The sequence below is a fragment of the Antechinus flavipes genome, chromosome 3 (assembly GCF_016432865.1).
Source record: "Antechinus flavipes isolate AdamAnt ecotype Samford, QLD, Australia chromosome 3, AdamAnt_v2, whole genome shotgun sequence".
In the NCBI taxonomy this organism is placed as follows: domain Eukaryota; kingdom Metazoa; phylum Chordata; class Mammalia; order Dasyuromorphia; family Dasyuridae; genus Antechinus; species Antechinus flavipes.
In genome coordinates this window covers 45,752,840-45,779,464 of record NC_067400.1, presented here as the reverse complement: position 1 = coordinate 45,779,464, position 26,625 = coordinate 45,752,840, and the positions used below count along the sequence as shown (strand labels likewise).

The 26,625-nt window shown below is 44.3% G+C and overlaps 3 protein-coding genes across 3 annotated transcripts; 1 reads left to right on the top strand and 2 right to left on the bottom strand.

Annotated features, from left to right (window-relative positions):
- Nucleotides 1-83: 83 nt before the first annotated feature.
- On the bottom strand, nucleotides 84-19,193 carry ZIC4 (Zic family member 4). Its single transcript, XM_051983315.1, has 4 exons — nucleotides 18,753-19,193; nucleotides 14,239-14,323; nucleotides 6,010-6,621; nucleotides 84-777 (listed from the first exon to the last, which is right to left on the bottom strand). Exons 2-4 carry the CDS (start codon nucleotides 14,306-14,308, stop codon nucleotides 215-217), a joined length of 1,245 nt encoding a protein of 414 aa, XP_051839275.1. The 5' UTR covers nucleotides 14,309-14,323; nucleotides 18,753-19,193; the 3' UTR covers nucleotides 84-214.
- On the bottom strand, nucleotides 6,629-7,520 carry LOC127552972 (zinc finger protein ZIC 4-like). Its single transcript, XM_051983316.1, has one exon. It carries the CDS (start codon nucleotides 7,240-7,242, stop codon nucleotides 6,715-6,717), a length of 528 nt encoding a protein of 175 aa, XP_051839276.1. The 5' UTR covers nucleotides 7,243-7,520; the 3' UTR covers nucleotides 6,629-6,714.
- Nucleotides 19,194-22,599: 3,406 nt separating the features above from the next.
- ZIC1 (Zic family member 1) lies at nucleotides 22,600-26,251 on the top strand. The gene is made up of 3 exons (XM_051983314.1): nucleotides 22,600-23,656; nucleotides 25,038-25,201; nucleotides 25,970-26,251. Exons 1-3 carry the CDS (start codon nucleotides 22,678-22,680, stop codon nucleotides 26,165-26,167), a joined length of 1,341 nt encoding a protein of 446 aa, XP_051839274.1. The 5' UTR covers nucleotides 22,600-22,677; the 3' UTR covers nucleotides 26,168-26,251.
- The last annotated feature ends 374 nt before the right edge of the window (nucleotides 26,252-26,625 follow it).

The window sequence follows — 26,625 nt, the reverse complement described above, 5'->3', positions numbered from 1 at the left end:
CCCCCCCCCCTCCCTTCCTTCCTTCCTTCCTTCCTTCCTTCCTTCCTTCCTTCCTTCCTTCCTTCCTTCCTTCCTTCCTTCCTTCCTTCCTTCCTTCCTTCCTTCCTTCCTTCCTTCCTTCCTTCCTTCCTTCCTTCCTTCCTTCCTTCCTTCCTTCCTTCCTTCCTTCCTTCCTTCCCTCCTTCCTTCCTTTTTTATCACTCCCTCTCCCTTTTTAGTAACAGGGCCTAGCATCGCAGTTCGTGTGAGCAGCAGCCGCCGCTGCCCCCGCTGCTGTGGCCGCCGCCGCCGCCGCCGTGGCCGCTGTTCCCGCCGCCGCTGCCGCCGCCGCCTCCGCCGCCTCTGCCGCCGCCTCTGCCGCCGCAGCCGCTGCCGCCTCTCCCGAGTCAGGTGACCGAGCCGGACTGGGAGGAGCCGGGAGCGCGTTGGGCCCGGAGCTCTGACACACGTACCATTCGCTCAGGTTCGCCGCCCGCGACGAGGCGCCCGGCTCCGCGGGGGCTGCAGCCGAGCCGGGGGGGTCCCGCCCGGAGTCCGAGGAGGGCGACACCAGGGAAGGGGTGGAAGATTCGTAACCCGAGCTCGGAGGAGGAGACTTGCAATGCACTTTCATATGTTTCCTCAAGGAGCTGGGGTGCGTGTAGGATTTATCACAGCCTCTCACTTTGCAGTTGTAGGGCTTGTCGCTGGTGTGCACGTGAGAGTGTTTCTTCCTGTCGCTGCTATTCGCGAATCGTCTGTCACAGCCTTCAAATTCACATTTGAATGGTTTTTCTCCTGAAAGAATGCAATTAACGATTACATACATTAGTTAGGGGGTGGGTTAGGAGCCTACCTCCCTCTCTGTCTCTTGTCTCTCTACAAAACAAAAAACAAAAGATCCCCCCAAAAAAGGGGGGAAAAGAGAAAGAAGAAAAGAAAAACCCTTCCACATGGCCCCAGGACTTCCAATTCCCCCCCCCTTTTCCCCTCCCCCAATAGAACCAGCTCACATCCTTTGATAAATAGAGATCCCCTCCCCCCCACCAAGGTTTGAGAATTGGGAGCTTGGGAGAAGGGGATAGAGAGAGAAGGTGACTCCATCTTAGTTTAATTTCCATCATCTAAAACCCCAGTGGATCTCTCTCTCTCTCTCTCTCTCTCTCTCTCTCTCTCTCTCTCTCTCTCTCTCTCTCTCTCTCTCTCTCCCTCCCACCTTAAATTTCCAAAATCCATTTTACTGGTAGCCCACTTTATTTACACTGTAAAAAAATATTGGCAGTGAAGCCAGAATCTACTCAATTTAAAGTTGTCCTCAGACCCAAACGCTTTCTTCCTCCAGCCCAAATTGTTTTCTAAAGTGGGTTTTGTGCAAATGACAAAGCAGTCAGATAATTTAAAGACCAACTGCAGTTGCACACTGCGTGTAAACAATGTGTATTCTGTCTTCGGGGAAAGGTATTCTGAGCTCCTCAGTGGGCAATGATTCACTTCTGAGGCTGTTTTCACATGAAATCCATTTCCCCCCCCCTCTCCTCTACCCCCTGAGGGAAAACATTTAGCAGCATTCTTCAAATCTTTCCTAAATAATCCTCTATCTCTCTATACTGGAATGCATGTAATAATATTTTATTATATGGGTTACAACGGCCTCTCGAAGATATTAACATGTGCTACTTGGTTTTATTGTCAATGGAGTGTTTAAAAGACAGATTGGTCTCCACTAACCGCTGAAGGCAAGATCTTAAGTGCTGTAACTCCAAAGCAGAGGTGAAGGGGCCAGCCCTGCCTGTTGTTAGAGTTAGAAGGAAGGTCTTGCAATGAATTATTTTCTCCATGGATGGGGAGGGAATTTGATTAGGGCCAAAGTTGCCCCCAAACTATCACAATCAGACCAGAGCCCACCTTCATAGAAGCACAAACAGAAATTTTATAATCTGGAGAATTAGCAAGGGATTTTTTTTTTTTTCATTTGGAATTCATGATGTGTCCAGGAGCTAATGAAAGGTGATCATATATGACCTGTGGAACCTCTTGGCAAAATAATGTGCCAAATAAAGATCAGTTGTGTATTGCTTTATCCCACCCTGCCCCCGAAATAGACATTTCCTTGTCTGCAGTCAGGGAATTGGAAAATATAGAAACATTCTATCTAGTCTCACAGTCAATGCTGCCAAGTCAAGTAAGGTATGTGATTAAAGCAACTAAAATATAGCTGAGTATATGGTGCCAGAAGTTACTGTATATATAGTGATCTACATATACATACACACATACTGTGAATAGACACAGTATACTATCAATGAAGGTCAATCCCTAATGCCCTTAACTCCCACCTCATCATAAAGCCAATTCAAGGGAAAAAAAAAATATGTTCCCATGAAATGATCTAGATTTGGTGCTGATGTAAACAAAGCCTCACTCAACAAGATAGACCTCTCAGGAAGAAGAAATCGGTGTCTATCTATCTATCTATCTGTCTGTCTGTCTACCTATTATCCTGTTATGAATCTATCCTCTACCTGTGTTTCCTATCTGCCTATCCATCAATTTGTGTGAATTCAGGATTGACCTAGGCCTATACACTTGCTTTACATAAAAATTAATCCCCTTTGAAGAATACTATCCCTAAACAGTCCCCCCTCCCCAATCTCCTTTGTAAATGGGAATTTTTTCCCCTAATGGGGCCTTTCATTTTTCATTTATCACACAACAAACCCTCTTTTTTTTTGGGGGGGGATGGCAGAATAAATCAGTGTCATCACTATCCACATGATCTCTCTTTCCCTCTCCCCCACTGGTCCAATTCGTATGGATAACCAAAAAAACAAACAAACAAACAAAAAAAAACTTTGTCTTTCTTTTTCTTAAAAAACAAAAATTAGAAAAATGACTCAATCAAGGTCCTGCAAAAGAAGAAAGAGCTTCACTGAGAAAACAGATTGGGGAATTCTAATGATTATATTTTCTCCCACCAGAATTAAAAAAAAAAAATCTTCTATGACTGCCTAATTAGAGTTTCACATAAAGAAACAATGATTTGACCTCCGGCCGTGGAGCCATGTCAACAAATAAAGGAAGGATATTAGGGCAGTACAAAAAAGCAGTAAGTTAGGAGGCCCCTGGGAAAGACGATCCGTAAACTCTAGATCTGAATCCCGGGAGTTATGTGGCAGGTAAGGAAGACAGGCCCAGCTGAATCCAGGGCTCAAGCTTGTTCTCTCTCTCTGGAGCTCCAAGCCTTCGGCCTCAATGGCCCTGGCTTCTTCTCCTCGGCACCCGACAGCCGGTTTCTGGGTCCTAGCCTAGCAGTCCTGACTTCGGCCTCGGTCCCGACCTCGGCTTGGGTCGGCTGTCCGGGAAGCTTCTCTGTCTGGTTCACTAGCTCCGAGGCGGCTCGAGAGCCGAGCAAGCGAGTAAGCGCCGAGCGTAGTCTAGGGGAGCAGCTCTAGCCGGCCGGGAGGGAATGCAGGGCGTGGATCCTCTGAGTCTGGCTTTCGAAGAGCTCAGCTGCACGCCGATATGGAGCTCGCGCTCCTCCCGCTTCTGCTGGGTCTCCACAAATATCCCGGGCCGAGCAGGCCGTCCCGGGAAGCGGAGCGGGGCCGGCCCCTTTGAGGCTCGAGGGACCCGCCTCCTGCTGCGAGCAGCCGGGCCAAGTTAGGAAGTCTGGGGCGGCCCCTCTGCAACCGCCATTTTATAGCACACTTGTAGCTGGGCACAAGTATTTTGGGAGAAATCCCATTCGCTCGATTTTATTTTTCCTGCACTACGGGGCTCCACCTCGAGATTTTTACGTTTGGCTACACCAGCTGGGGGAGGGAGGAGAGCCCCGGTAAAAGGGAAGGTTAGGGCCTGAGTTTCAGGAGGCAAGATTCGTGCCTGAGAAAACGAAAGTCATAACGCGGCGAACGGCTAGGGTCTCTTCCCCTCCTCGAACTCTATTGTTCCTGCTGCCTCTTTTTCTAAGCACCACACGGTAAAGCAAACCCCTCAGTGTTGGCGGAGTTAAAGTGCTTTTAAGTTAGAGTCTTTATTGTAAGAGAGAAATTCTCCGAACCTAGGAAATCGCTGCTTTTCACTACTTCCCCGGACTGGAGGAAATGAAACGTCATTAATATTTGAAAAGGCAATTATTTTCCTGTTGAATCTAGAACTGTCTTCATGAATAATTTGTAGCGAGTTCTATTGCAATTTCAGAAACATTTTGTTTTTTGACAACTTAGGGTGTTTAATAGAAACGCGGGAACAGTCAAGGCCCTGTTGGATTTTTACACGGCGCGGTAATTAATCACAATGGAAGCTGAAAGTGAAAAGTGGATACTTAGAAAATTGTGGTTAACAAACCTGAACCTGCGCTCACTGCGACGCCCTGAACTTGCTTCTTTGCTGTAGGTCAATTTCACTAAGAATTTAACCATTTTCTGCTTCAGAGACTTCAAACAGTGGGCCGGTAAAGAGCAGTAAAAGTTTGTTTACTTAAGGAACACGCTGTCATTAAGGATGAGTTGCCTTGTTAATGACTCTTTCTACCTGCTTAGGGTTGACAAAAAGGTCGCCGAGGTGTTATTCTTACCACTTGGAGCATGGGTATTTCTTTTTAACTCCTCAATCAAAATAACACTGGAGTCGTTGTGGTAGATCCAGGGTCTGTGTAGACCCTAAAAAAAAAAAAAAAAAAATCTCCGAGTTGAGACTCTGTAAAATAGTCAGCCCAAGGAGATGCTGCCTTCAATTAAGGGAACCAGGCCAGAAGGCACTCCGTAGGGCCCGAATAGGGGAAAGGGGGTGGAGGTGGAAATGGACAACTATTCTAAGTAGTATTCTTCAGGTCTATAACTCCGAGTAGGTTCCACGCCAGAGACCTACCGTGAGAAGAAAAGGGGGGGAAAGGGGGAGAGAGACTCGGCTCGTTATTCGAAGAAGTAAGCAATCTCTATAGCTAGAAAGACTTCTGATAACCAGACCGTAAGTTATTCTATAAAATACAGGAGTAGAAGTGAATAGGAAAATAGATAGGGAAGCGAGAGAGAACAACTATGTTGGAATAGATTTCATTATCTCTTCTCCCTCCTCTTCTTCCCCTCCTTCCTCTTTCCTCCCTCTAATCCCCCCTCCCCTGAAAAATGGGGGAGGGTAGGTTACTGGTACTTGAGCAGAAAAAAAAAAAAAAAAAAAAACCTAACAGCTAAAGAGACTACAAATACCGGCTGCTAAACTAATTAATACAACTTCACAGGCTGTTCCGGGAAGTGTGAAAACTTTCTCCTTGCAATTTCATTAATTATAGATGCTTCTGGCCGGAGGAGTTCAAGCTTTGCAGGATCTTCCATCCAGCGACTTTTCTCTCTGTTAACTAGAACTAACAGATGTGTTTGACACATGTCCCCATTTCACTTAACAGTTCTGTAAATGACATTTCAAGCAGATAGGCCCAATTGTTTCTAGGCTCTGGCTAGAGGTGAGGATTCACAAAATGCGTGGGGTCTGTTGCCTCTGCAAGTCTAAAAAGGGAGGACTTCGAAATACACATATACACGATTCTGCAAAGTCTCCCAAACATCATTTTCATTGCTGAACCCCAGAGTAGGCAGTGGTTAGGAAGAATCAACAATTAAAAGGCAGGAAGAGTTCAGCCCCAGGAGTTAAGACCGTCCGGAAAAAGTTAGAGGCCCATTGTTCACTCTTAGCTTAGGGAGCTCGCCACACCGATTTGATTTTAAAAATCCCTTCATACATCCTAAAATATTTAAATCATGTGAACACAGAATTCATACAGGGACACACACATACTCATTCCCCAATCTGACCCTCCCCATAACGGAAACATTGTAGCAACGCACTCAGCCTCCAAAACTTGAATGAATCTAAAAATAGAAAAACGGAATTAATATTTTATGAACTTTGGCACATGGGAAAACAAAAATACAAGAGTTGAAAGCTAAGGAAACCAAACACTGAGGGCACACAAAATACACCACTTGCTTGCATCATAGTGGCTGAACAATATAGAGAGCGATGAATACTGACCTGTGTGAGTTCTTTTGTGTATTTTGAGATTTTCTGATCTAGCAAACACTTTCCCACACCCCGGGAAAGGACAGGGGAAGGGCTTTTCCCCCGTGTGGACTCGGATGTGATTTACAAGTTTGTATTTGGCTTTGAAAGGTTTCCCCTCTCTCGGACACTCTTCCCAGAAGCAGATGTGATTGGACTGCTCCGGGCCGCCAACGTGCTCCACCGTGACATGAGTTACCAACTCGTGCATGGTGCTGAAAGTTTTGTTGCAAAGTCTTTTGGGCGCTTGCTCCACCTCGATCCACTTACAGATGAGTTCCTGCTTGATGGGTTGCCGCATGTAGCGAAAGAAGGCTCCGGGGCCGTGGTGGGGAGCTAGGTTCACGTTCAGGTTCATGCCCCCGTAGTTATGCAGAGAAGCTGCAGCGAAAGGATCTGTCCTGGAGGCGGGCACTTGAGTGAAATGCTCGGACCTGGCGTACATGTCTCCAGGTAGCCCCAGTCTTATCTGTCCGTTCAGATGGCCACCTGGGGAGGCCTGGGGAGGCGGCTCATGGAGTCCAGAGAAAATAGAGTGGTGCCCAGCTTCGGGGTGGTGGTGGCCATGGTGTCCAGAATAGCTACCTGTTGTTGAGACAAACATTCCGTGGTGAGAATTGGGAGCAGGGGGCTGCTCGCTTAGCCCTGGCATCATGGGGGCTGGCAGATCTCTGCGTATTAAGAAGTCCCTACCTGCCGTAAGCGCCTGAGCGGGGTGGGAGACAGGGTAAGGGATAGCTGTTGAAGGCACTGGGCCAAACGCTCCGGTTGGACTACCGACCACCTCAGCGTGGCCTCCTGCCATAGAATGAGAAGGTGGAGGAGGAGGAGGAGGAGGAGGAGGAGAGAAGGATGGTGGTGGTGGTGGTGGTGATGATGATGATGTTGGTGTCGGTGGTGGGGATGAGGATGATGGGCAGGGCTGAGTTTGAGGGCCGAGGGATGATGGTGCCCCATGTGTTCGGCTCGAAATGGACTCGGCCCTAGGCGGGATTCAGCAGCGTACTCCCCAGGGTGCGAGGGAGCCATTGAGTGGGGGTGACCGGCGAACCCCGGGAAGCCTGTGACGCTCTGTGGGGGATGATGGTGATGATGGTGGTGATGGTGATGATGAGCCCCTGCCAAGTCAACTAATCTCAGCGCCGGGTTCCGTTTGGAGAGTGCAGCTGGTTCCATCACTGGGCTCCCCAAAGCCTCCACACTCATGGCTTCTAACGCTACAGTCACCTGACAGCGGGGAGGCGGAAAAGAAAAAAAAAAAAAACTTTTGCAAAGTTTTTTTTTTCAAGTTTTGGCTTTTTTTTTTTTTTTTTTCTTTTTAATGCCTACGTGGAATCCCATACGCTTGAGAGGCAGCAGCAGGACGCTGGGAGATACTGAATAGAGATTCATGGACACGGCTGCAGCCCAGAGAGCTAAACAATTACCCCACCCTCTGATTGGCCGGCGCCGGATGATTGACGTCATTGATGACAGGTCCTGCTGGAGACTGAAAGGCTTTAAGCTAGAAGGGAAACACACACACACACACACACACACACACACACGCACGCGCGCACACACATTCTCTCTCACACACAAGCTGCACACACACACACACACACACACACACACACACACACACACACACTGCACATGCGCCCTGACTGGGGCACCGATTCTTTTCTTTCCTTACGTTCGCCCCCCTCCCTCCTTTCCGCTCCTCCTCCCTCCTCCCCTGCCCTCCACGTCTCAAAACAATTTTGGTTTTGTAGTATTGTTTGTTTGTTTTAACATTTTGAACCATGCCCGGTATTTTCATTAAGAACATTTTAAAAAAAATGTTTGACAGATTCATATCTATTTTAATGTCTCCTGGCAAAGTCGAAGTCTTGGGCTACGGAGAAGCAGAGGTTGGCCACGGAATTAAAACAGCTCTGTGGAAGCTACAGCTGGGAGACCTGCATAAAATCAGGCTGCTGTTAGAGGCTTCCTCAATTCTTCTCTCGGCTAGGTTAACTGGGATGGATTTAGAGACAGCCATAATCCAGCTGAAATCAGACAGTAGCTGGAGAGTAGATTGGACACATCCTCTGCCTTGGAAATCCCTGTGCTTAACTTCTCTGTCTCTCTGTCTCTGTCTCTGTCTCTGTCTCTGGCTCTGTCTCTGTCTCTGTCTCTCTCGCTCTCCCCCCCCCTCCTCTCTTTCCCTCTCTCTTTTCCCCTCTTTCCGTCCCTCCCCCTTCTATTTGTCTGTCTTTCTTGCTTCTATGCCTTGTCTTCTCTTTCTCATCCTCCTCAGTCCCTCCTCCCCCCCACTATGATCTGCTTTTTTCACTCCCCAGGCCGAAGGCCTGATAAACAAACCAGGAAAATCAGTATTCCTGCTTGCCACCCCCACCCCTTAATGATCAGAGGCCAAGGTCATGTATTTCCGAGTTTGTGGCAAGTTGGAGATGGTTAGTGTCTACTCGTTGATAGGACAATACATAGAGATCTTTGTGACACAAAGTAGGGGCAAGAGAAGCTTTTCCTGAAGCCTGATTGAAAACAGCCACCTAAACCCTGCCCGCTTTCTAGCTCCAGTTCTTCTTCCTACATTCCTTCTTTCAAAATAACAAACCCACTAGAAAAAAAAAAAGAACCCAATACACATAAAACAAAAGAAACAACAACAAAAAAGCCCCCAGAGAAGAAAACCCTGACCCCAATCTTTCTTTCCCTGGATGCTCCTCCCTAACTTCTTCAGTAAGTAAATATTGGAAGCCTAGAACCTTTACTCTCTGGAGAGCTACAAGATCGGTTCTTTGCCTGCTAATCCCCTGAATAGCTCCAGAGGCGTTCTTTCTTTCTTTCTTTCTTTCTTTCTTTCTTTCTTTCTTTCTTTCTTTCTTTCTTTCTTTCTTTCTTTCTTTCTTTCTTTCTTTCTTTCTTTCTTTCTTTCTTTCTTTCTTTCTTTCTTTCTTTCTTTCTTTCTTTCTTTCTTTCTTTCTTTCTTTCTTTCTTTCTTTCTTTCTTTCTTTCTTTCTTTCTTTCTTTCTTTTCCCCCAAATAATGTCCACTTTAGTTTTCAGAAACTATCCGGGCTCCATCCATTAAAAGAGTCTAACTCCGCAGTGAGGGAAGGGAGGGGGCTTCCTAGAGCGGAGACAAGCTGCGCTCCCCAGCTACGGAGACAGAATTCCCCTGGGAAGCGAGAGCTGGTTAAGTTTGTTCACAAACACTTGTTGACTACGTGCTTAACTTCTCCATGTTCTCCCCCCGATTCTTGTGGTTGTTGGGACAGCCTTCCTTCTTTCTTTCTTTCTTTCTTTCCTTCCTTCCTTCCTTCCTTCCTTCCTTCCTTCCTTCCTTCCTTCCTTCCTTCCTTCTTTCCCTCTCTCTCTGTCTCTCTCTGTCTCTCTTTCTCTCTCTCTGTCTTTCTCTGTGTCTCTCTCTGTCTCTCTCTGTCTCTCTCTGTCTGTCTCTGTCTCTGTCTCTCTCTCTCTCTCTCTCTCTCTCTCTCTCTCTCTCTCTCTCTCTCTCTCTGTCTGTCTTTCTCCTTTCTTCTCTTTCCTTTCTTTCGCCAGATTCCACTGCCAAATGTGACTACCACAGAGCTTGAGGTCGGATAGAGGGTGATGAACCACGAGTTTGCTCCTTCTGCGGCTAGAGATCAGGGACTTCAGCTAAGAGATCCTAGCTGTCTGATTCCCATTCTATTCAGTTAAGTGGCGGAGAGCTAGTGGTGCGTGAAAGTAGCCGATGAGAAACCCGTTAGGTTAAGAGGGAGCTGAGTGTTGAGCAAGCAATGAGGTAATTTCCTTTGTCTGCTTTTACCGGATGGTGCAGTCTTCAATGCCTTCCGATTTAAAGGGGCAAAGACGGAAACCAGCATCCACCGCTAACTAGCTTTAGGACAAGCACCAGCAGACTAGGAACGGAGTCCAGAGACTGATTGTCCGACTGTGTGTTCTAGTTCGGCTCTGGATGGCTTACAGCAGTTCTGTCCCAAGTGCAGGAGTGTTCACTTCAGCTTCCAACAGGGGATTGGTGAATGGAGGTGGGGGTGGGGGAGACATTCTCCCATTTGAAATAAAATATCTATTTTCATTCTTAAAGGGTGGGGAGGAGAGAAGAGATAGGAAAAAAAAATGTATATATGGTCAGCTGTACTCAAATTGAACGAGGACGATTATTGTATGATTCCCGCTCAGTCAAAAAAATATTTTTGTTTTTAAAAATATCCAAATCATTGAATGCATTTCTAACGTGCAGGCAGATTCTTATTAACTTCCTTCAAATAACTTATTGTTCACTTTTTCTCAGGACATTCTCTGCACGATGCAATTCAGCACAGGGATTAACTCTTAGAAGAATTTCGCTTGGTTTTAACAAGCCCAAAACATTCCACTGTCAGGGCCCCCAAGAGCTTAGCAAATCTATCTCTACTACCAATCGCTGTCCCAGTTGAGTTTTTAAAATATGGAAAGCTATTGGACAGCTAAGTGCTTCTTCATTATAGTTCCTCATTAAACAAAGCCTTTATAATGAGTGCCTTATCATATTAATTTTAAAAGTAGATGTTATGGTCTGTTCTCCCCTTTGCTCCTTCACTCCCACAATCACTTTCTTCAACTTCCTCATCAGCAACAAACATGAATCTGAAGGAGCTTAATTTGTTTTTTCAGATCAATTCTAAGATGTTGGAGAATATTTCCTAAAGAAATGAACTATCCATCCTTGGTTCTGTATGAAGTTTCCAGGGATCAGCAAGTAGTTTAAAAATTCTCTTCATTTATAGGTTTATATTTAATGATTTATTTCTAAGGTTGTATTCCTGGATGAAAATGTGAGGAATTTCTAAATTCCTATTAAATTATTAAACTGTTACTCACAAATAAACAGAGTATACCCTTGAAATAAAACATTTTTCTCCTAACCTTTTAATACTAAGTTTAATATATTTCTTAGTTTAGTGAAAGTCCTACCTTAAAGGGGGTGGTGGTGGGTTCAAAATGAATGGGCAATTAAAAATGTATTTGAAATTAGGATCCTAGACCTGTGAAACACATTGTTTGGTGGTTTTGTCACAAAGTAAGGGCATCTTCAATTTTAGTTTTGGTTTAATGAGTCATTTAATTGTTCAATATGTCTACCAGTGCAATACAATATGAATGTATTATATATATGTATATATGTAAATATACATATTTGTGCATATATACAATGTACATGTGCAAGATGTATTCAAATCTACATATATATGTATATATATATATATTCAATGTGCAATTGTGTTTAGTTTTGAGGGAACCCCTGGGAGACTTTTGTAACAGCAGAGTCAATGAACAGAAACATCTCTCTATATAAGGGGTTCTCTCTGTCAAGGTTTAAATGTGCATGCACTATAATTGTACCCCTTGGAAAATTTTGAACATCTGCTCACCTGAGAATGTGAGTAGCAAGAAAGGTCCACTTATTTGTCCTAGTAAAAATGACTGAAAAGAAGAAAAAGTGATTCAATATAGCTCATGTCCCGAAACATTCTTTCTTAGAATGCTATAAAACTGGGATACATCTTTGGCTGTTTCTTCTTGGGTGACCAGTAGCCATCCAGTGGATTTTTCAAATTTTCCTGATCTTGGCAGAAAAGTTGGAATTCCATATTATGAATTGGAATCCATCATGGAAAACTCAGAAAATAGTTACCAGAAATCTGTCAGATATAAATAGAAGAAATATTGCTATTCCCAATATTTTTGACCCTTTAGATTTATTCAAACATTGACGGGGAGGGGAAAAAAACCTCTTTTGAAAAGTGATTTTGAGTCCTATTGTATCTAAGCAGTTAGACAAGAGTGTGGATGCATTACCTCTTAACTAAATGTAAAAAGCCTTTTGCTAATCTCTGAAGCTAGAGATAAGGGATAGAATGCAGAATGAATTCAGATTCTACCTTAGGAGCTGGGCAACAGAAGTGGATATTCAAGTAACTTCCTCTGGTAAGTTATTACAGAGACTGTCAGGGTAAAAGAAAAGTGGGTAAAAATTAACTCTACGGTAACAAGCAAGTAGGTAGATGGCCTTTATCTCCCCTTTCCAATAATACAGCCAAATAGTTGTAGCAAAAACATGAGCACAACTAAGCAAAAAACAACTCTTTGTCTACAAAATAGAACAGTACATTTTCCTATTTGATTCCAAGAGGAATCTGAGGAAATTAGCTCTGGAGAGGCCTTTGGAGGGTCTACATTATAGTGGTGTATATTGGTGTTTGAATGAATGCATAATTTTTACACAGACTGGGCCAATTTAAACCCCAGATAAATAGAGTTTCTTTTAAATAAATAAATCCTCAGAAATCTTGTGGAATGCAAGACTTTGGAAGTCAGTACTATATACTAAATTCTCCCTCCTCTCTGTCTCTTTGTCTTTGATTCTCTATGTCTCTCTGCATATGTCAGTCTCCCTTTGTGTCTCTGGTCTCTCTGTCTATTTGTCTGTCTCTCTCTTGGATAGGACAAACAGTACTACCTCTCAGAGAAGTGTTTCAAATGGAGTTAAGTGTATACACTATACACTGATGCGACTTTTTAGTTTTTCTGATTTCTTTAGTTTAAAATTGCTCCCCTATACTGTACTGTCCAAATGAATGAATTTATACATGCAGTGTACCTGAAACTTTTTAGCATTCTGGGAATATAGAATTCAGAGCTGGAAAGAACCTAAATTGCAAACAACATGTTTGCCTATATGAATCTAATATTTATATTTTAGATTATTTACATGTAGAAATAAAAAACAAGTATTTATATGTTTGAATTTTTGCTATTTTTAAAATGTCTTCTAATTTTGTTAGGGCTCAGGAGCAAGCCCCAGAAACCACAAGTCATTTCTGGCTGCATCAAGCTATGTATAATCAAGCTATGTATTTGCCTCCTTTATTAGAAATCGATCTAAATTCATAGAATAACTGCTAATGATGGAACAGGTTATCGAATACAAAGTACAATTTCCTTCCTGGTTATTGAAATAAAGATTTCTCATTTCTCTTTAAAATTAAGTTTTTCTCCAATTAAGAAGGAAATATAAGATTTTTGGTCAGAGGTCAAAAGTCTATGAAAGAATATTAATTTGCACTCCTAAGTAGGCAAAAGCATTGTGGAACCTCAGGACTAAATGAAGAACAAAAAAGACAAAGTATTCTTTCTCTATTCTGCAAAAGACTGGTCTGTTAATGATCATTAAAATAATAGATATAGTAGGAAAAGCTGTTCTAGTAGAATTTCATTCACTAAGATGTCTTGTTTATGAAAATTACATGGGAATATTATAGGAGAATAAGAAATACGTTTCAAGATTGTCCAAGAAAGGAAATGGAGTTTACTCAACTTCAACACCACTGTCCTTAACTAAAGAAACATACAAAACAATGTTTTCTTTTTCTCTTTAAACCATTAAATACAAGGAAAGGACAGTGAGCATCTCACTCCAGGGATTGTCCATTTGTTCTGAAAGAATATTCTGTAGGCACATTAGAGTAACTGTGGAAATCATAAGGAACTGGTGGTGTATTTCATATTTTAGAAACTACGGTGCCTTGAAGCAAAAACCCAATCGCAGCTTATTTTTTAATGGAATATCGAATTAAAGTCTTCAGGATTAAGGTTTTCCTGCCTGAGCAGATGTCAGTGACTAACTACTTAGACAAGGCATGGTGGAAACTTGGTCTTCACCACATTGTGGAAGGCTGGTATCCCTAGTAAAGATGAGACATATCATGTCTACCCCATCAACAAGATCAAAGTCTTCTTCTTTAATAGGATCCAATACATGTCAAACCTCATTCCAATCAAATCGTCCGTAAATGAATTCAAGATGAATATGTCATAGAATAATGTGACAGTGGCATCGCAGAAGGTCAGGGGTGGTTGTTCCAACGAGAGAGTCGTCAAATATTAATTCTAGAGCTCCGGAACGAGTCATCTTTGAACAGGATTTACCGGGCTTTGGTGGGGCGGGATGGCCCTGATTTGTGTTTATGCAAGTAAATGAAATATAAAACTCAAAAAATGAATTCATTTAGCCTAAAAATTGAACAAACCTCAATCGTTCGTGCGTTCCTACCCCTCCCACACACAAATCCCCCAACCAAAATTTTAAAAAATAAAATAAAAAAAGCAAGCAACTTCATCGAACACTCACGAGATACTTAATTGGGGGGGGGGGGGAGAAACTTACTTGATTCTTTGAGGGCGTTTCTGTAAAGTCGTAATCTTTTCCTCATTACCAAGGAAGTCTTGTATCTCATTTTCTGACTTTGACCCTGTTTGGGGAGAAAGGGGTGGGGGGAGGGGAGGAAGTAACCAGTAAAAAAAAAAAAAAAAAAAAAAAAAAAAAAAGAGTGAGTGTGCTGGGAAAGTCTTCCCCCAGCCTTTGTCTGGAAGACTCCTGAAGAAGCCTAGACAAGTGGGAGTGAAGGATGATACTTAGGGTGGACGGCGTCTGCTTCCTTCTTGGCCATTTCCAAGCATGAAGGCCAAGATGGAGACTGAACAGAACTGCCCACTTTTATAGCGTAATGAAGTTTCTGTGCGTGATTTCGGCAGGGGTGGTGGGATGCTCGCGGGGGTGATGGTAATAGTAACAAAAAAGGAAAATTATTATTCAAACTGCTCAGAAATTTGCACCATGACTCCTCATTGAGCTGTTTTTACACTCATTTTCTAGTAGTTTACCCAAATGAAACTTCTAGAATTTGAAATTATGCTTTGAAGTTCCCACTTTAAAAAACAAAAAACAAAAATAAAAACACTATGTTAATTATATGGTTTTCATAAAATTCGACCAGGCCAGCCTACACACCGTGGTCTAGGTAGTTAGGAGACTGAGAAAAGAGAGTCAGAGCAAATATTCAAGCTGAATAGAAACTTGCTTGGCTCACTGTGATCTAACAAGGTGTTCTTATGGATTCTATGCATGTACATTTGTGTGTATGTGTTTCCACACTTTCATGGACGCAGACTTCTTATTGCCCACCCCAGTTTAAAAATACAAGTTTGCCCCAATCAAGTTGTCTGATTAGAAGCATGGAATTATTTGGCACTGGCAGTTAACTCACTTTCTACTTGGCTGTTAGAAACACAAGATAAATAAAGTTTAATATAAATTCATTAGATCCATTTGTCCCAGTTGAGAACTGCCCTACGCTCCTCTTCATCACCTATGCTTAGGCCCTGAGTTCTGGAAAGTAGCGATGGAGAAGTCTAGCTAGTCAAGCCCTACCCTTCTCTTCCCAGAAGGAGAAAAAGAAGGCAAAAGCCAGAATTGCAGATCTCTTCCCTAATGCAAATTGAATGAATCACTCTGGATTCCCTCTAGACAAACACTACAATCCTTTAAATGGAGGCAGTTTGCCTGCCCCCGACATTTCAGCAGGCAGAACAAGCCCTGGTTTAACTTGTTGAACCTGAGGCTAAAGGAGATTCAGGCTCAAAGGCCCTCCAGTTTCCTATAATCAGGGAATCCCCAGCCTCCCTTCTTGGCCATTTCCAATCCTTCTGAGGCCTTCCATTTTCCCTTTGGCATCGACTATCTTGAGAACGACAGAGAAAAAGCAGGAAGGCCAGATTTATCTTCTTAGAAGTGATTTAGAACATTTTTTTCTTTTTTTTTCTAAAAGAAACATAATTTCCAAAGTTATTTGTTATTATTAATACAAATAACAATCCTAGTAATACTAATAATAAACAGAGACTTTGAGATATATTTTGTATAGAAGAAGGCTATGCCGAGACCTTTACCCTAAAAGGGATTGAGCAAAATTTATTTTATATCACGTATCTATTGAGAGGCAGATACTAAATACAGTATAGGTTAAAGGAGGCCAGGATGACTTTCAGTGCAGAACAAAGTGCTTAGATACCACCTTTTATCATTAGACACTCACATCAACAATCCAAGCAAATATTATTTGAAATTATTGAAGATTCTCCAACAATAATCTCTTTTCTAACAGCATCTACATTAGGACACATGCTACTGCCAAGTGACTAGGCATCTGGGAGAAACTTTCAGTTGCTTTTGAGAAACAGATTTTCCCTTCAAACCAGTGAGCCAATCCAAGCTCTCAGAAGCAGAGAAACTTGTGGCTATTTCCCCTGAGGCCTTTCCTTCCTAGCTTCTCCCTTGTCCCACTGCCTCTTATACCCAAATGCTGGGGTATTAAGTGAGTCTTTGGGGGACCAACGGAAGGGTCAGTAGTTAGCACCAGATGCTTGTTTGATGACATTATGTTTCCGCCCTACTTGGAGAAAAAGAAGCCAACTGATTCAATCCTAAATCTGATCCTGATCCTGAAGCCACCTGCAAAAGTTGGGGTGGCAAAAAGAGTGGACATGATTTTCCTGACGAGTTTTATTTTTTTTCTCCTTCAACCCTTAAGTAAAGAAAATGAAGCCATTGATCCAGACTGAATGATCAGATGGGAAAGGAATGGAGAATGGAGGAAAGTGGAGCCAAAAGTAAGGCAACCCTTGACTTTAGGGCCGTTTCTCAAGTTAGTCAGGCAAGATCCACAAACACTTTTACATACCCCATCACTGAACTGTGCCGTGTGCACGTGGTTGGACCTAGGTCAGAGGTCAAACTCTAGGCTACTTCCAAAATCGGCCACTTCAAAGGTTTTCGCCTTCAACGCTTCTCCAAATTGATTAACTACATTTGCAACAATCACTGAAGAAAATGAGTGCCTATCTCCTCCAATCTAACCCTGGCTGGCCCGCCGCCGATGCCTCAAATCTAAGATTTCTCCAAGACGAATCGCCTTTCTTGGGACAGAATGGGCACAGGTCTCTAGCTTTAGTGTCTTTACACTTTCTTCCTTTCCTATACTCCCCTCCTTCCCTCCTCCTAAACGCAAGGTATTCCCAGGGACAATGGGGAGAAAAATAGGAGTCAGAGAAGAATATGTAACTACAATTGCCTTCACGCTCTTTTCTCTGCAAGAAATGTGGGTTTAGGAGGTGGTGGTGATAATGGTGGGGAGCGTATTAAAAAAAAAAAACAAGAAAAAGAAAAAAAAAAGAATGCTACTCTTTCTTTCCTGTAAATGCCCCTCTCGTTTACTCCAGTCTCTGGGGCTGAATATCTATCCCCTCCCCCATTCCACAATCCCTCCCCGGGTGGGCTCTGTCCAGTAGACCGCTGGCTGGCCCCGGAATTGGAAGGGAAGCGCCGGCCGCTAGCCAGCAGAGATGTGCTGGCTAGCTCCGGACAACGCAAACCTTTTCCCCTCCAAAGGCCGGGACTTAACCCTTCGCTAGTCTACGCAAAACAAGGTTTGTGGCTTACAAAAAGTCTCAGGGTCTGGGAGATTCTTTAGTAAGCACTTGGGGGGCAGAGAGGTTGAGGGAAATGACCCTGTTCTGGAAGCGAAGCCAGAGTTCCTAAGGGACAAGTTTCTCGCCGACCACGGACTAATGCAGCCCAGGGGCACGGCTTAAATGCTCTGAGCTTCAAAAGGCGTTTGTTTGTTAGTGACTGACTTTTACACTACTCTGACCTTACACACACACACACACACACACACACACACACACACACACACACACATTATCCCCCAACCTTCCCTTCTGTTCGGCCCGGATTTCAATTCAATTGGGTCCAGAGGAACATCCAAGACACTAGGATAGGAATCCACCCTTTTAAAAATCTTTCCTTTCAGCTCGTGGCAACTTGGAGACTCCCTAACAAAGCCACTACTTCGCTCTCTCAGTAGCTTCACTTGTCTCGTTCTCATCGCCTGTTCGGCTACCTCAACAATCGCTCTAGGGCAGAGGAAGTTAGCTGCGGCAGCCGAGGGCTTCCCGGAAGGGAAGGAAAGAGCCTATTACTTGGCCCTCAAAAAAAGAAAGGCGAGAGTGTTCCTAACAGCCTGTTTCAGCACGAGTAAAAGCTACACTTGGCCCCGAAGCCAGGAAGTCTCCAGCTTGACCCATGAGCTAAGATTTGTGTTGTGTTTCCCCCAGTCAGAAGTCTGGGGAGCTCTGCTTTCTTGTTCAGGATAAAAACGGAGAATACCCCGCACCCGGATCCGAATTGGGCGGGCGAAGCTTATTGCCTTTGACCTGGGACTAAGTAATTGTAGTCTCTTTCCCCTCGCCCTTACCCTTATCTCCTCCAAATCCCAACAGAGATGGGGACAGAGGGAAAAAAAAATCCTTCGTAGCTTCCTCTGGGGGTCTCACACCCTTTATCCCAGATCTTTTAGAATGGAAGGCTGATTCCACCCCACCCCCAACACCCCCTCCTTCCAATAACTCTCACATCCTCATCCCCATCCCAAACAGGTTCCTTTCCCTTTCCTCACGCTGGATCCCCAAATCAATTTAACATGTGGGGAGGGGAGGGTGTGGAAAAAATTTCTTAGTTTCCAGAAGAACCAAATTTTCCCTCCCATCCCTTTACCCCTCCGCCCCCTGGGGAGGAGAGGGAGAATTAAAGCAGAAAGTTGCCCATTTCAAGAAGTACCAATCTGCCTTTCTCTTTTCTCAACGTGTGTTCGATTCCTTATCCCTAGTTATGCAAAGAAAAAAAAAAGTGGGGGGAGGGGGTAATGCCACGGTACCTTTCCCCCTTTGGGAAGGGTGTGCCGAAGCCATACCCTAAGGATACAAAGTTGGTTTTAGCCGGGTGGGGGGAGATTGGGTGTCAGTCCCCTTCTTCCCGCCTGCTTCCCTGTAGCATGCACTTACCCCACTCCACCTGTTGAAGAGAATCCCTCATTTCTGTACATCACTACGAGGTGGACGATGGGGAAAAAGAACCCCGCTAACCACGTCTTTTGTGGTTCCAGCGAGGCGGTCATCCTTCATTTCTTCTTTTCGGGCTTTCTGGAAGCAGTTAGGGAATGTATGATGGAGCAGAAATGAGCCGTCAGGATGATATTTTAATGGCTTATATGTCACGTTGGTGCATGTGGCTTTGAACTGGAGCCGCTCTCGTTTCCTGCAGAGAGCGCCGCAAATCCCACTTGATAACTTCTACAACCCACAACTTTTTTCCCCCCACATTCACTCTTACCCTGTATATTTTGACGCGCTGGCTAAAAATACCCTCTTGTTAACCTCGCCATTAGGTTTTTACAATGACTGGCCAGGATGAGGTTCTCTCCTCTCTCTCTCTCTCTCTCTTTTTTTTTTAAAAGATTTTTTTTCCTATCCCTCTCCCACCTCCCCCTACCATCTCCATCTCACCCCACCCCTCCTTTAAAGGCAAGGACATTTGGATTCGATTTTTGTCCTAGCTATTTCCTGAAGCATTTCTCTAGAGAAAGGGCACAACTCAAAGGGACATTTCTTTCTGAAGTCTTTATATATCTGGGATGGAATGTTTTCAAACTTGCATTTGAAACAGGAAAAAAAAATCCTCTACATGGTTCCTACATATGTATGTATATAGAAATGTACGTATATACATATACATATATTCACCACAAAATCTTATAGAGCCACCCCTCCTTCCCTCCCCTCACTTCTTACCACCATGCCCTGTTTCGGTCAGTGGGTGTCTGTTTCTCTCTGAAAGTGAGAATGGGTTGCAGAGATGTAGACTTGTTGCTGTAGACATTACATTTGATTTCTGGAGCTGCTATTTCAGCCTCACCACATGGGTCAACTTGCCATCAGGTAATCTCAGACGATATTAAGCCGTCCTGTCTACAAAAGCCTTGGGCTGAACCATAGGTCCTTTGGGAAACCTTAAGAAGGACTTCCTAAATAACATCTCGCCAAGCCAAACCTCTAACAACGCATTTGGGGGGGGGGGAAGAAAAAAAAACAATAAAAGGAAATACAAATCGGACATTGGCAGAGGCTTACCCTTGATTTCGCAGTCTTTAGAGGCAGGCGTGCAAATCACACATATTTTCATTTTCTTCTTTGTACCTGCAAGGGAGGCTTTCCTAACAGGCTCCCTTTCAAAGGATGAGTTAAAGTTTCTTTGTTTCGAAATGCGAGTTTAGGGCTCAGATTCCGCTGCAAAAGAGCCAAATGAAGTGCGACACAAAGGCTAAATGGAAGGATTCCGACTCTTGGCTATTGGTGTTTTCGTTACTAGAAAATAATTAGACCTAATGAATATGCAGACGACTTTGTAAATAAACTATGTTATATTTAAGAAAAATATATAGGGAGATATATTCAGAAGAATGCGGTCTTATTTTAATGCTTAGTATTTTTCGAATGTACAAATGTTTCTGAGTTTAATTGACTGAGTCACAAAGATTTTTCTGCTTTTAAGTACCATACTTATACCTTTCAACAATCATTTTAATATATAGTCAATGGCTCTTTGTAGCAAGAACAAAAAGAAACTATCCGCAGTTTTTCAATAGACTTTGAGCTGGGGAAAGACAGGTTAATCGAGGGCTGTATCTAGAAAACAACCAAGTGTTGTATGTTTGCACTGAATCCAAATGTCTGCATTTTCCTAACTAAATCAAAGGGAGTGTTATTTCTTTTTCTGCTCACTCATCTGAAGGTAAGTAAATTTTCTCTGGCGATCAAAAGCCTGCTCAGCAACAAAGACACCGCCTGCTTTTTCCACCGTCCTGGTGTGGCGAGTTGAGGAATTTCAATAACTGTGACAAGGGTGACTGATTTGTGAACTAGAAAAGGTTTGAATGTCAGAAAATTTACATTGGTCCTATCTATCGAGGATTTTAAATACAAAAAAAAAAAAAGTATTCGGAGATCATTGGAAAGCTTTATGCAGCCTAAAGGAACAATGAAGCTTTGGAAAATTTACAGTTTTACCTGAATGAATGAGACCCAGCTTCAAAAGGGTTTGGGGGTGGGAGTGGCAATGGAGAGAGATAGAAAAAAAAAAAGAAAAAAGAGAGAAAACAAAACAAGAATAGAAAAGTGAAAAGAAAAATAACCACAACTTAAAAAAAAAACACCATAAAAAACCTAAAAAGTTAAGACCTTTCACCCACCTGCGTTCTGATGGGCACAGGATGCGTGATTTATTTCAGAAAACTGATGGAATGAGCCAGTCAGTTAGTTACCCCCGAGAAATCACGTCCCTTGTAAAGAGAAAGTGAAGTGAACATGTGCTCTTGAGATCTTAAATTATAAACAAGGAGGGGGACAAGGCAAGGGGAAAGGGAAAAAAAAACTTCAAAAGCAGCAAATAACAAAAGGCTCTTTAGCTAGTCTTAAAGAAAAAAGAGAAAGGAAGGAAGAAAAGAAAGTTGCTGAATCTAGGCATTCTGGAAGTGCCTTAGCAATGTTTACCATCATGTTCCCCATCATCACATCATCATCATCATTACCCTGATCATGAAATAATCATCAAGGAGCAGGTTTCTAGAAAAGAAAAAAAAAAAAAAAAAGAGTGTGTGTGTGTGAGAGAGAAGAGGACAAGAAAGAAAGGGATCTGTGGAAAGATTTCTTTTCTTTTTTTTTTTTTTTTCCGTGAGAAGAGGGGAAAAAAATTTGGCTAAAAAAAAAAGTTGCTACTCCTGGAAGCCCTGTTTGTCAAAAGGGGATGTCAAGCTCTTTACAATACCTGGGATTGATGAGCTGGGTGGGCCAATCAGAGGAGAGCTGGAGCTTTGCGCGCCCTTAGTTGGAGAGGCAGCAGGGGAAGGGGGGAGCTCAGCGGGGCCAATCCCGGCCCACGTTGCTCCGCACGTGACTCCTCCCCCTTCTCCCATTCATCAAGGGGGGGACGGTGTCGTCTTTTCAATTCATTTATCTGCAGGAATGATTGCCGCTATCAGTCTCGCGCTCACCGCCCGGCTGAGGAGGTGAAAGTTTCTCCCCAGGAAGATAAACCGCAAAAGACAATATTGTGCATGATTTGCGCCTTTTTTTCCAAAAAGCAAAAAAAAAAAAGAGAGAGAGAGACAGAAAGAGACAGAGAGAGAAAGAGAGTCGGGGTGAGAGAGAGAGAGAGAGAGAGAGAGAGAGAGAGAGAGAGAGAGAGAGAGAGAGAGAGAGAGAGAGAGAGAGAGAGAGAGAGAGGAGAGTGGTGGGAAGCTCAGGAGAGAGAAATATCTCTTCCACTTACATTCCTATATGCAAAAAATACGGGAGCAAGTTTTTTGGGGGGCTGCTGAGCTCCATGCTTTTTTGCAGGCAGCCTTGACTTGGGCCTCCCGCGCCGGAGACTAACCCGAAAGAAAGTCTAACTCAGCGGCGGCGGCGGCGGCGGCAGCGGAGGCGGAGGCGGAGGAAGAGGAGGAGGAAGAGGAGGAGGAGGAGGAGGAAGCAGCAGCCTGGGCTGAGGCTTCGGGGGCTTCTTTTGGGGGGCGGGGTGGGGCAGGGTGCCGATTTTTTTCTGGTTCGTTTTAATTTTTATTTATTCTTTTTATTTTTTTGTATTTTTCCGTGCCTTTTCTTGACGGTGGTCGCGGCAAGTTGACATCCGTCTCCTGCTCTGCCCTATTCTGCTTTGCTTTATTTTCGTGGCTATTTTTTTGGAGGGGGGGGGGGGGGGATCGGAGGGTGGGGAAGGAGATTTTAGGTTTTTTCTCAAGTTCGGGGTGGTGATTGCTGGTTGACTTTCCGAGGTGTTGCCCCCCCTCCTTCTCCTATTCCTCCTCCTCTTTTTTTCCCCCTTACGAGGTGAGGGTGGGGGGGCGGGGGAGGCTGGGGCTGGCCGAAGGCGAAGATGCTTCTGGACGCCGGACCCCAGTATCCCGCCATCGGGGTGACTACCTTCGGAACGTCTCGCCACCACTCCGCAGGCGATGTGACGGACAGAGAGGTGGGCTTGGGCATCAACCCCTTCGCCGACGGCATGGGAGCCTTTAAAATTAACCCCAGCACCCACGAGCTGGCCTCGGCCGGCCAGACCGCCTTCACCTCGCAGGCTCCCGGCTACGCGGCCGCAGCCGCCCTGGGCCACCATCACCACCCGACCCATGTGAGTTCGTACTCGAGTGCCGCTTTCAACTCGACCCGGGACTTTCTGTTCCGCAACCGGGGCTTCGGCGAGGCGGCGGCCAGCGCGCAGCACAGCCTCTTTGCCTCGGCCGCTGCGGGCGGCTTTGCCGGGCCCCACGGGCACACCGACGCCGCGGGCCACCTTCTTTTCCCGGGGCTTCATGAGCAGGCAGCCGGCCACGCTTCGCCCAATGTAGTGAACGGACAGATGCGCCTGGGCTTCTCCGGGGACATGTACGGGCGGCCTGATCAGTACGGTCAGGTCACCAGCCCGCGCTCGGAGCACTACGCTTCCACCCAGCTACACGGCTACGGGCACATGAACATGAACATGGCTGCCCATCACGGGGCGGGGGCCTTTTTTCGCTACATGCGGCAACCCATCAAACAGGAACTCATCTGTAAGTGGATTGAGCCCGAGCAGTTGTCCAACCCCAAAAAGTCCTGCAACAAAACTTTCAGCACCATGCACGAGTTGGTAACTCATGTCACGGTGGAGCACGTTGGCGGCCCGGAGCAGTCCAATCACATCTGCTTCTGGGAAGAGTGTCCGAGAGAGGGGAAACCTTTCAAAGCCAAATACAAACTTGTAAACCACATCCGAGTCCACACGGGGGAAAAGCCCTTCCCCTGTCCCTTTCCTGGCTGTGGGAAAGTGTTTGCCCGATCAGAGAATTTAAAGATTCACAAAAGAACTCACACAGGTACAGTAACACAAACCCCAAGAACGGAATATCCCCGTTTGGTCGAGATGTTTGGGAGGGCCGTGCGGGGAGCAAGGCTCCGGCCAAGATCCTAGCACGCAGGCACCGAAGGCTGTGTGTGTGTGTGTGTGTGTGTGTGTGTGTGTGTGTGTGTGTGTACGCGCAGGGTGGAGGTGGGGGGTAGGAAAGAAGTTACTTAGAGATTAGGAAAGATATTTTTAAAAGGAGGGAACTGGGAATCGAAAATACAATTAAAAACGAGCAGCTAGTGTATGTTCGATGCCCTTCTCTTTTAGTCTGAATGCATTTGAAAAAGCTGCCTTAAAGAGAAAATACAATTAAAAAAAAATAGTTTCTGAGATTCCCCCCTCAAAAAAAAAATAACAAAACAAAACCGTTCTCTCTTCAGAGGAGAGATTTGCCAAAGGAGGCTAATGAAACTGAGGAGGGTAAAGGCTGGTTAAACAGTGAGGCAAGGGAGAAAGAAATAAGCAGAGTGATTTGAGATTTTTGAGAAATATCTATAGCTCCATACGTATTTTAAAAGACCGTTTTCTCTCGGATCCCTTTTTAAATTGGGTTCGGAGTTCAGTGAAAACCCTGAATGAATGTGTATTTTATAAAACGGTGTGGGAGAGATGTTAATGGCCCCTGAATCGAACATGCCTGTCGTTTCTAATAACCCATGGGCCAGTAGGTAAGAGAATAGTTTACACACTCTTAAAATCGCTGATCAGTTCTAGGGCAGGTGTTGTTGGGCTGTCCTTCTGGCTGTAATCGGAGTGTGGGATTTAGGTTATTGGGTTATCCTTCATTCCAACCGCGGCTGAGATCGACTCTGTCAACTTTGCACCCAAAGTCTCTAAGTGAAGGAATCGCAGAAACATTTCCTGATATTGCGTTATAAAATGTGTGTTCTGGGCGCGTGGAAGGGTGGGAGGTGGGGGGGGAGGGGAAAGATAGTAAGGGGAGGGGAGTAAAACATCACGAGAACCAGCCATAAAAGCGGAAAATTAGATAATAAGAGCTCATAGAGAAACCTAGAACACCTTCTGTATCTCCCAGAACCTAATGAGCAGCTGGAGATTCCAGTCTGGAACAGGGAGCTTAAAAAAAGAAAGAAAGAAAGCAATTAAAGAAACCCTGCAAATGAAATACTTTTCTATAAAAGGGTCACAGAGGAACTGAGATTAAAAAAAGGAAGAAAACAGAAGCAAAAGCAAAATAGCAAAAAGATAATAATGGTAATAGCCAAACGAACCTCCGAAAAACCAATTTTAAGTTGCAAAGTTATACTTGATATTTTCTCTTTATTTTGTAAATTATTTAATAAATCAGGTACAGTCTTTCTAATCGATCCTTTCCCCTCCCCCCATACTAGGTGAAAAACCATTTAAGTGTGAATTCGAAGGCTGTGACAGGCGATTTGCAAATAGCAGCGACCGCAAAAAGCACATGCATGTGCATACTTCTGATAAACCTTATCTCTGCAAAATGTGTGATAAGTCCTACACCCATCCGAGCTCACTCAGAAAACACATGAAGGTAATAGCTGCACTCTCGTAGTCCCGGGATCGCTTCGACTCTCTTCTCCCTTTAGGTTATCTTTTGTCAATATGGACGAGTCCCAGTTCTTCCATTTAACTAGAGAAGACGGAAACGCCAAAGAATTGTTACTTTTAGAGGTCTGGGGCATTGTGGATGGGAAAGTGAAGGACAAAATGGGCCGGTGTGTTGTATTTTTTTTTTAATTCTAGAAAAAAAAACTGTTTTTGTTTTTGTTTTTGTTTCTTTTCTCGGCGAGGGTGGTGGTGAAGTAGACAGATATTTCTTAAAGATAGACCTGTCTAGATTTTATATATTTTAGTTGGAAACCTTTTGCCGCTAAGATAGTTGCACTCCCTGGGCTCATTCTAAGTTGACTGTTTTCCTGGAGTGTTCATTCAATGGCCAAGCTCTGTGGCTAAGGGAGGAAGCCGTGGGGTTTTCTTTTCAATCCAAACCCCTCAGGTCCTCTTTCTTTTGTTCGTCCCCGGACCGTACTTACCTTCCTATGCAGTCAGCCAAGGGGCCAAATCCTATCTAATATCCTCGGCGGAACTAGAAGGCTGCTTGCAGCATCTCGGTTCTATCTGAGTTTGGACTATACTCTTTCCTACTTATTTCTGCCTAAGAGATCTGAGGGTCCAACTTACAGAAAAGGAAAGGAGGAAGAATACAAAGGTGGAGGGGAGGGAACAGTGTGATGAGGAAACAATGATGAGGCCATTTATTATTTTTTATATCCTTAAAAACAATGCTTTATTTCCGTAGGTCCACGAATCCTCTTCCCAGGGATCGCAGCCTTCTCCAGCCGCCAGTTCAGGTTACGAATCTTCTACCCCACCCACCATCGTGTCTCCTTCCACTGAAAACCAGACTACGAGCTCCCTTTCTCCATCCTCTTCAGCAGTCCATCACACGTCTGGTCACAGCACGCTCTCGTCAAATTTTAACGAATGGTACGTTTAAAAACAAAACAGAAAAAAATACAAAAACAAAACCCTATTTAAAAGACTCCACAAAAATTAAGGAACACTGCGAATCAAAACAGAACCATACACACAAGCCCCCATAATCTTAATTTTTAAAAGCTGCCAGTAGACCCAGGAGTGCATAACACGAAGAATCAAACATTTTTTAAAATTAATTGTGTTTCTGGGCAATGGCTTGGTAGTTAAGGGGTAGGAGAAAGCAGGAGAGTTGCCTGACCAAATGTCAACTCTGTAGGGCTGATGATTCCAGGTTTGAATTTGATGGGGCTTTTAGGACATCGGCCTTTTTTCTTCTGTAAATACAGAATTATTAGCATAAAATGTACTGTTTGATTTTGTAAATAGTTATATCACAGTTGAAGAGGGAGGGGGGAATCTGTGGAATTGTGGTCTTTGCATTTATGTGGGGGAGGGGGGGGGGGGGGGGAGGGGGAG